Here is a 10,314-nt window from a genome sequence, read left to right as displayed (position 1 = left end):
ATATTGTTAAAATTGCACTTATTTTTCTAAATAAATTTTAGTTTGTTCATGGTTGTTCATGTTTTTCACATTTTCTTTGAAGGATCGTTTGTAAATGCAAACATATTCTTGATGTAACAGTGACTTTTTTCACTCTAAAACATAGTGAAAAGTTTGGAGTTGTTATATTTATTTTTTTAAATGTATATTATTATGTTATTATTTTACTGGCCCACTTCAGATCATATTGTGCTAAATGTGGCCCCTGAACTAAAACGAGTTTGACACCCCTGGTCTAATGAGTGTTTTAGTTTGTGTAACACACAAATGGCTTTCGCTGTTTTCCTTTTTTTATGTTGTATATGTGGTTTCCAGTCATGACTCCCGCACTCTTTGAACATCAACACCATGTATTTTTATTGATGTATCAGCCTCTCTCCTATTATCATTGAATCATATTAAATTGAACAACATCTAATATCAGCCAGTATTAGTGAGCAGGAGTCAAACACTGGTCTCTACTTGCCTACTACGCACACAACATTAGTGCGGTTTTCTCGGCCATAATTTACACCCATGGCAACGGAGCGTGTGACGCAACTTGCGTAAACCGGTTCGTGAATAGAGCTGAGCCATTGCCATCATCAGTAAAAGAAGGAGGGGAGTGCTCATGCGCTGCGCATAGGACGTTTTTATCCTCTTATTCCGATCTCATTCAGATAAACATTAATCCATTTCAAGACGCAGGCCTATTTTTCACCGAAAGCAGCAGGTGAGTGCAGAGCAGAGAGGCCGCAGAGGTCTTTGGGAGTGTTTTTATCATTTCCAGCCGCTTCTGTGGCCTCTCCAGCGGCTGGGAAACATGGACATGAGTGGACATGACTTCAAACAGCCTGTTATGGATTACACGGTCATAGAGTCGATGCTTTTTGGATGTATCTGTGTTGTATACACCGCCCCGACCCCCCTGCCTTGTGTTGTTCAGTGATTGATGGTCGCATATCCGGCTCACTGCTTGTTTCCAAAGCAGAGGATGGAGATGAATGACAATGATGTGCGCGTCTCTGCCCACTGTGTTTATAGGTGCAACAGTCCTGTCTGTCTGTCTGTATTTACAGAAGATGTCCTCCTGCGCGCTGGTCACTGCCCTTCTGACTCTCCCTCTTGCAGTGGGTAAGTTCTCCAAAATTATTTCAGTCCATGCAATCTGCAGGATAAGATTAATAATCAATTTTATTTTACCTTTCTCACAGGTTGGGTTGTTTTGGGTAAGTCAAAACAAACATTGTATCACATACTTACCTGCAGAACATTTTTTGCAAAGAATTTAAAAAAAAAAAAAAAAAAACTTTATTTAGAACAGTACAGTTTACATGACAAATACAGACTTTTCCTAATAACCACACAAAGTAAGCAGATGTAAAAGAAGTCATTACATAACTGCTCAGTTGTAATCACTATATGAAAATAGCTTCCTTTTTTCTCATATCAGATATACAAAAGAAAAACATCTGCAATGAAGGACATTATACAAATGCTTACCTACAATCATGTATAGAAGGAAAGGACAGGAAAAAAAAGAGGATAGGAAAGACAGGAAGAAGAGAAAGAAGTACGCCAACCTACACCAGGGGTATCAAAGTTCAGAATTCAGATGAATATACCAAGGGAAGTACAAATGTCAACAATTTTGATTGCCTTTTTAAAAATACTTAATTGAGAGAATGTAATGTTTGAAATAATTATAAAATGCAGTAAAGGATGGCTTTTTTGCTGAGTATTTACAATAATAATTTTTTGCAAAGAATTAAGACTGACTTGAATTGGTTGTGTTTTTTCAGGTGACAGAGAGGAAGCACAGCTGATATGTACCGGGAAAGAATTTCAGCTGCCGGTGTATTCCACATCAAGGACTGTGACTTTTACACCAGATCCTCCAGGACTGAGGCGTGTCCTCCTGGAGAAAACCACTGTGGGTGAAAGTGGAGGTGACCATGGTTATGGTTGTATATCCTTCACACAGACTGAGAAAACCTGTTTTGTTTGTTTTTACAACTGCAGGTAAAGGACCCACGGTTTGAGTGGACGAGGGATAAGATGCTGGTCCTGAAAGAGGTGACCCATGCAGATCAGGGACTTTACTCCATCAAACTGTCCTCTGGATTCACCTACGAGACCGTCCGTTTGACTGTTTCAGGTACAGTCTTTTCCCTGAATTATTTATCCTACTGAGACCCAGCAGTGCATTTTTGTCCTCTATAGGGGACAAGAGTTTCACAGCTTTATTGAAAGAAGAAAAAAATGCTGTCCACTGCAAAGGACATTCCATAAAAATTTCAAAAATGCATCTGAAAAAACTGTTGCATTGTGCTGTAGGCAATTATTTAAAGTAAAAAAAAAAAAAAAAAAGATAAATAAAAAAAAGAAGCCAAAACTTGTACTATCCTGGATCTCAGGAGGTTATGGAGGTTTTGACAACTCCTCTTTATTTGCTCCTCTCTGCTGTTTTCCTCAGAGTGCATAAAGTCCTACCAGAGGAACTACGGTGAGAACTTCGAGTACAACATCCCTGAAAATGGCTCCTTACTGGAGTTTTCTCCCAAGGGTGCTCCCCTAGAGGCCATGCCCATAGTACTGTGGGTCAAGACAGACCAAGATACGAGTGATGCAGGCCGTGGTCGACTAATAAGAGGTGGAAAGGTGTGGGTAGCTGAGAGAGTGACACAAGCCGACCAAGGAAACTACACTGTGAAAGATGGGAAAGGGAAGGTGTTGTCCCGCAGTACCCTCACTGTCCGTGGTGAGCAGTGAAAGAAAGAACGACAAGATTTTTAAGAAATTACAGAGTACATTTCTTAAACTTCAGAATCTGGTCAATTTTAACTGCTATATTTTGTCTTTCCAATCATTCCTTTCCATATGACATCCTATCATACATCATTTCATTTCACTTCCTTCTTTTTCTCTTGTGCTGCACATGGATGCAGGCCATACCTTCAATGTCACCCGCTTCACCAAGGAGTCTCTAAATCTGCCCCTTTTTCTTCCCGTCCCTCACACCCACCTCATATTTACCCCAACCCGATACCCTGATGAATCCTCGCTGGGCCCTTTTGACCCCAAACCCCCCCGTGGCCCCGTACAGCTGATCCGAGAGGGCCAGATCACTGATCACGACATGCGGTACAGAGGCCTCATCTCTCTGGGCAGGAACGGCACAACTAACGAGGTTGTCATTGTAAGGCTGACCTCAAGGCATGATGGGATGTATGAAATCAGAGATGGGAATGGCAACCTGGTGTCCATTACCTGGCTGCAGGTGATTGGTGAGTGGCATTATTTCTCACTATTTGTGCTTGTATTTGTATAAATCAGAATTAGAATGCTTTTCTGATCCCAGGGGGACATTGGGTAATATAATTATGTTTCTGTATCTGATCTCTGCAGAAAAGGGGGGAAGGTGGCGAGCGCTCCTCAAATCCATCACTGTCCCGTCCGGCATGTTTGTTTCTCTGGCTGGTTTTATCTTGTTTATGAAGCGATACCCAAACTGCAGCCTCTCACAGATCATCGCTGGCCTCAGGACAAACCGCAACCCGCCTGCCAACCCTCCAAGAGTCAACATCCAGGTGAGGAAATTAGATCCCCAGGTTGGCTAATGTCTGGAAGGTTACAGATTACTACTTACTCTTTAAAAAATTTAATAAGTAATGTTACTATTTAATAATCCCTGCGAAACCAAAGTCCCCATATCACCTACTATGATGACAAATGTTTTTGAAGGTATTCCGAATGGTATTTACTTTAGAGTTTGACATATCTAAGAAAATGGAGAATCAAACATGTAGTAACCCAAAGTGTATGTACTTGGAGATATGTTTTAATTTTCCTTTTTATGAACTTTTATACCCCCGCCAAGGACCTACAAGCTAGTTATCCTTTATGGGGCATCACCATGAATATGCTATCACTGTATTATTACAGTGTGTGTGTGTGTGTGTGGGGGGGGGGGTTACATGAAACATGTAAATATGCAAAAGAAAATATCATCATTCTAGTTGTTTCATGACTTTATTTATTCCGTTAAAGTATTACATTGTATTGTGAGCTATTACATTACTTTTCCAATAATAGTAACACTGAAAAACATACTGTCACGTTGGTGCAAGTTATAAAGCAGCAGACGAGGACTTCTTTCTGATGCTTATTCCAGCACCAGGCCGTACATAACTATTGACACCAGGGTTACTGTTTTTGGCCGACACCCATGCCAACATTGACTTTTGCTTTTTAGACTACAACACTCTCCGCACTGTTGCAGCTCTCCCTCACATGCAAAACTCCTCTTTCCCTTCTGACGCACACATAACACATCATCATTTAAAGGAACAGTACAAAACTAAACACTCTAACAACACCTTAACAATAATCCCCTGCGGATCATTACAATACATTTATAAAGGATTCATCACTGGTTACTGTCAGACTCAAGTTGCTTACAGTGTTGCGATCTGATTGGTTGATGAGAGGCGTGCAAGTTCCAACATGAGAACCAACCAAACAGCCTTTTGATTACTTTTGATTGTGCTGTATACAGTTTTGTCTGAAAGGCAAAGAATATTCCAGAGTAACACACTCTTACAATGATTGAAGACTGAATGCCATATACTACATGTAAGCTTTTTAAGGAAACAATATTTGTATGGAAGACCTTTGTAGTTGCCAATGTTTTAATCAGTAACTGTAATGACCCACACTGATGGAGTCAGGTTGTGTCATCTGGCTGCATGTTTGTGCTTATGTTCATACCATACCTCAAACACATACACATAAAGCTAGTGATGATCAATCTCACCTGTAATATTTATCATGACCTGCACTTGTCACTGATAAATTCTGGGGTTCAAAGGTCAAATGCAGTCTACTATGCTCCTGCAGTGCTTCAGACTTTATATTTACATGGATATAAATAGACATGGCCAAGAATAAGAATGTGAACCTTTTGAAATGTGCTACTTTTCTACATGAATTCGTCAAAAAATATAAGGATATGAAATATTGTAATTCTTTGTTTGGTATTAGGGTAAGATATTGTGTTTGTCTGTACTTGTGGCATAGGTGCAGATCACATTTTATGACCAATCCCTAAAGAAAAGCATTCACTCTTAAAGGGTTGACATATTTTTCTTGCCACTATATTGTGAGTCATATTTTGGAAAACAGTATTCTGTCTGATAAAAATGCCATTTTCTGCTTCTTGTTTAATTCCAGATTGTTTTAGTATTTTTAACAGTAATTATCTCGTACTTCCCTCCTTTTGTTTGTCAGCAGCATTAGGCAAAAACTACTGCACTGATGTTCATGAAAGAAGTGTAGGGCATAGGATGTAGACATAGTTCAAAGCCTTGCAGAACTTAAAGCCTAGAGCTGTAACAGTTAATTTTAGACTTTTAACTATTGGCAATGGCTGACAAAAAAGGGAAACATAGCATTTTTCATTTTACTATTATTAGGACAAAATAATAAAAGTGGATTCTTGGCCAGGCAGGGCTGGCTCATGGCATAGGCCATATAGGTGGTTGCCTAGGGTGCCAACCACTGGAGGGGACACCACTAGTAGGCAAAAAAATTAAAAAAATAATAATAGCAATAATAATTACAGTAAATAAAGAAGTACTAGTGTTGATAACATGAAAATTTCTCATTAACTGTCTTAAAAATAAAGAAATGAGAAAAAAAACAAAACAACAATCCCTCCTGTAATTTCTCAGGTGAGCTCTCCCAGACCCGGTGCTCAATGTGTGTGTTTGTGTGACAGAGACAGAGCAGAGCTGAATGACAGCCTCAGTCAGGTGTTGTACTAGCATACAGGTAAAGGATGCAGGATTTTTCACCATGAAAAAGCCCTCCATGCCCTTAGCTGCACAGTTTCGAAGCAGAGAAAAGAGGAGGCAGAAAAGTAATCCAATTATAGAGGTATGTAATCTTTTTATGATGTTAAAAAACATTTGATATTACTAGCAAAAACTAGCTGAATCGAAAGGATGCAAAGTTGGCTAATAATGCTACTGTAGATGATTAGGCTGTGAGATATCTGCTAAGGCGTCTGGTTTATTGCTGGTTGGCTGGTTTATATATGTTTCCATCTAGTTTATATATGTTTCTATCTGGTTTACTGCTGGCGGCTTTATGCATCTCCTCTCCTGCTTCACACAACTCCACTTCATGACCCCCCACCACCACCCTCGTGTGTGTGTGTGTGTGTGTGTGTGTGTGTGGTGGTGGTGATGGTGGGGTGGGGTGGGGTGGGGGGGCAAATTCATATCTTGCCTAGGGCACCAAAATGGCTAGAACCGGCCCTGCTTGGCCATGGCAGAGGGCTGTGTGCTCTGGGTGCATTTATAGGTGAATTATATGATACTGTTGCATGTAACTTGTTGCTCCCTGACACTGAACTTGATGATAAATGCAAACCTTGGACTCTGTGAATGTGTCAGATATACCACGTGTTAATAAATAAAGCATACAGAAATGTCGTTGGACAAATATGAATGGATTCACCTAAGAATTCAGTCGATTATAGGTATCACATCCAACTTAAAGTTTTATCTGTGTGTGTGTGTGTGTGTGTGTGTGTGTGTGTGCGTGTGTGTGTGTGCATGTGTGTGTGTGCATGTGTGTGTGTGTTAAATGTGCAGGACTATGGCCAGCCCAGTTCTGAGCCTTCGGGCTTCTACGGTTACTCTGAGCAGTCTGGATCACCAAGGAAATGGACCCCGAGAGCCAGTCCTACTCATGCTGTAAGGATGATTAACTGATGCTCATGAGTGTGGAGGTTTTATTTACACTCTTTTTGCCTGAAACAGTTCACACAAGATAAGATAAGATAAGTTAGAAATACAGTGTTGTCCATAAATTTGACAAAATTTTTCTTTTTCGAAGTAGCTATTGCCATGTGCCTATCTGGTTACTGGACAAGGCTAGGGTGCCAGTTACCGGTATACGCCATATATCACCACAGCACTGTGGCAACAAGAGGCTAATGAGGTCATGTAACGGTATCCATGATTGGCTCTGTGGGAACAAAATGTCGTTACTGCTTATTGTCACAGTACAAATGCTAACATTTCATTGGCTCTGTGCCAGTGCCAGTAGACAAACTGATATTTCGTGCCACAGTACAATGACAGTAGCCATTGCCTATTTTTTTCAGACACTTTCCTCTTTTTATTCCTATTTATACAGTAATCACTTTTGACTAGGTGCAATGATTACATACTGACAAGAATACATGACATTGTCTCAATAATTTCATGGGGAGAAAAATATATCTTGAGAAAAATATTTTAAGAATTTTGTAAGAGATAGCGCTAAGAACAGCAATACATATATAAAAAAATTTAAGATAAGAGCAATATGTAAAAGGGAATTTAGATTGTAGCATCAGCACAAGTGAATTCTGATATGTATTGTACAGTAATGTTAACTACTTTTCGACAAATAAGACAGCTATTGCACAACGGGTCATTCTACCGGAGAGTGAATAATAACAAATAAAACAGTCAAAATTATTGATATTTATTGATATTTAAGGTGCATTCATTGAATCCCGACATGGCCTCATGCTGTGAATAATCTCTAAAAAACACTTTGTGGTCTTTAATATGCAAAGTGAACTACATTTACCAAAAAACTTGAAATGAAACCTTCCGCTATGACTTATGCATCAGATGAGCTTGATTATTTGAATACAGAGCGTGGAAGTCCAATCAGAAGTTACCACTTAAAAGACGCATTCTAACACCAGGTCTAAACAGATGCATTTACAGCTACACACTTGTGTTTACATATCTGAAAATGTATGTTAAAGCAAGGGCTGAACAGAGCCTCTGCATGTACGTATTATATGCACACGTGCTGGTGTGTGTATTTCCAGGGCTACTCTCAGGTCATGGGCAGAACTCCACCTCGTTTATCTCCAGCTCATGTGAGGGCTCAGAATGAGGAAGCCCAAAGACTGACATCCAGGAGCTCCCCTTGTCATAATGCTGCTACTCAGGTACTGCAGTACTATTGGAAAAGTGGAAATATTCAGATAACTGTTCCAGATTCTTAAAGATATGGTTGTGTTTTTTTTTTCCAGGACCAATCTAATGAGGACGAGAGGAGGGTTTCCTTTTCGGTACCTGGAGCTTCAGACTGTCTCCACTCCTCTGAAGAATGTGTTCAGTTCCAGATCAACAAAGATAGAGTTAAAGGAAAATCAAACCAATCACAGAACTACTTTTCTGCACTGCCACTAGACACAGACACCTCTGAGTCCTGCAGTGTTTACACCTCAGACAAACTGAACTTTTTATAGAGCTAAAAAAAACATAAAGAAATAAAAAAAATAAATAAATAAAAGGGAGAAGAAACACAACGTGCGGAAAATTTAAAGTGAAGCTGTTATGGGATTGAACGACCTCACCTGTGCCTTTTGCATCCAGACCTAGTTGTAGTGACTTGGTATCAATATTGCATGTAATTTCTTCATGTAATATAATTTGTAATGTCATTTTTCATCCGCATGAGTAGAGCACTAGCTGTCCTGTCTCATATATCCCATTTTTTCCACACTGGCTGATGGTGCTGCTGAACTCTCCTCCAGCCTTCCCTTGCTGTTACCTACCTCTAGACCCTCAGGACCAGTGTAATCTGCACTGTATGTATGTATTTGTCAGTGTGAATGTGTCATTTTTTAGAAATTTAAGTTGTGGTTAAAAAAAAACTCCAGTAAGGAATAGTGTACAGCCTAAGCGTTTTTATATCTATCATGTTACCTAATTCTAACAGTAACTACTGCTAATTAGCCTATGAAATGCCTGCTCTGTATTTTTATGGTTCTGCAACATTACTGTATGAAGTTGTCTTTAACCTTCAGGTAACTAGTATTAGTTATATAAGTATAACATATTCCTTTAAATAATGCAATAGTCTATTAATCTCACTTCCTGTACATAATATTTTGTTGAATAATCTTTCAGTGGAAGAAATTGGACTGCTTGTGCTATGTTTGCAATATGAGGTTCAACAGTGTGTCAGCCCTGGAATAATAAAATATATATTTAACACACTAGTTAATTTTCTCCAATAGACTATCATGTCATTTTCAAAACATATTTGCTTTTTGTAAAATTGTGAATTAGTTTAACTTGAAAAATGTCAGAAGATAATGACAAATTGCCACCTTAACCTCCTAAAACCCAGCTCTGTGTTTTCTGTCCACATTTTTGGACAAGAGTTTCACAACTTTATACAAAAAGAAGAGAAGAATACTGTCCACCACAAAGGACATTCCATAAAAATTTTAAAAACTGCATCTGAAAAAACTGTTGCATCATGATGTTTCCAATATAGGCACTTATTTAATAAAAAACAAAAAAAGCTTGCACTTTGCTGACATTTCCTGGGTCTTAGGAGGTTAAAACAGCCATCTTCAATTTAATTCACATTTAATAAAGAAAGATCAACATCGCATTTAACTGAACAAGTGGTATCTGGATATTTTCCTTGATCTACTACTACTATTACAGCACATTATCTACTTCCATCTGACCCTGTCCCTTGCATCTTCTTTCACACCAACTACCTGCATGTCCTCCTTCACCACATCCATAAACCTCCTCTTTGCATCCTGCTTGGTAACTTTATCATCCTTCCACCAGTATAGTCACTATCCCTCCTCTGCACATGTCTGAACCATCTCAGTTTTTCCTCTCTCACTTTGTCTCCAAAACATCCAACTTCAGCTGTCCCTCTGATGTGCTCGTTCCTAATCCTGTCCATCGTTGTTACTCCCAAAGACAATCTCAGCATCTTCAGTTCTGCCTCTTGTCTTTTAGTCAGTACAGCTGTCTCTAAACCATAAAACGTTGCTGGTCTCACTACCGTCCTGTACACCTTTCCTTTAACTCTCGCAGATGCTTTTTCTCACACATCATTCCTGACACTTTTCTCCACCCACTCCACTCTGCCTGCACTCTCTTCCTCACCTCCCACTGAACCTCCCCAGTGCACCAAAGAGTTGACCCTAAATACTTAAAATCCTTTAACTTCTTCACCTTGACTCCTTGCATTGTTACTGTTTCACCTCCCTCCCTCCTCATTCACACATGTTCTGTCTTCTATTGTTGTGGCTGACTTTCAGTCCTCTTATTTCCAGTCTACATATAACCGCCACCTCTCCAGGTTTTCCTCCCCCTACTACACATCACTGTAAAATTGATTACTAATCATCAATCTAATATGAAACTTGAAATATGGAATTTTGAGAAGCAAGTACTTAATTTCTTG

At 39.4% G+C, this 10,314-nt stretch overlaps 1 protein-coding gene across 2 annotated transcripts; it reads left to right on the top strand.

Annotated features, from left to right (window-relative positions):
* The first annotated feature begins 630 nt into the window (after positions 1-630).
* LOC115426613 (uncharacterized) lies at positions 631-9,097 on the top strand. 2 transcript variants are annotated; one of them, XM_030144721.1, is made up of 11 exons: positions 631-751; positions 1,098-1,152; positions 1,233-1,247; positions 1,821-1,951; positions 2,041-2,176; positions 2,495-2,779; positions 2,967-3,305; positions 3,427-3,608; positions 6,678-6,779; positions 7,916-8,038; positions 8,123-9,097. In XM_030144721.1, the coding sequence occupies exons 2-11, from the start codon at positions 1,101-1,103 to the stop codon at positions 8,339-8,341; spliced, it is 1,584 nt and encodes a 527-aa protein (XP_030000581.1). In that variant the 5' UTR covers positions 631-751; positions 1,098-1,100; the 3' UTR covers positions 8,342-9,097. The 2 variants fall into 2 exon arrangements, with proteins under 2 accessions (XP_030000581.1, XP_030000582.1); XM_030144722.1 differs by having other exon boundaries at positions 636-751; positions 1,063-1,152.
* Positions 9,098-10,314: the final 1,217 nt, after the last annotated feature.

This window comes from Sphaeramia orbicularis, chromosome 10, assembly GCF_902148855.1.
Source record: "Sphaeramia orbicularis chromosome 10, fSphaOr1.1, whole genome shotgun sequence".
Classification (NCBI taxonomy): domain Eukaryota; kingdom Metazoa; phylum Chordata; class Actinopteri; order Kurtiformes; family Apogonidae; genus Sphaeramia; species Sphaeramia orbicularis.
Note: the sequence above shows the minus strand (reverse complement) of the source record. Positions and strands in the feature narration are given on the sequence as shown.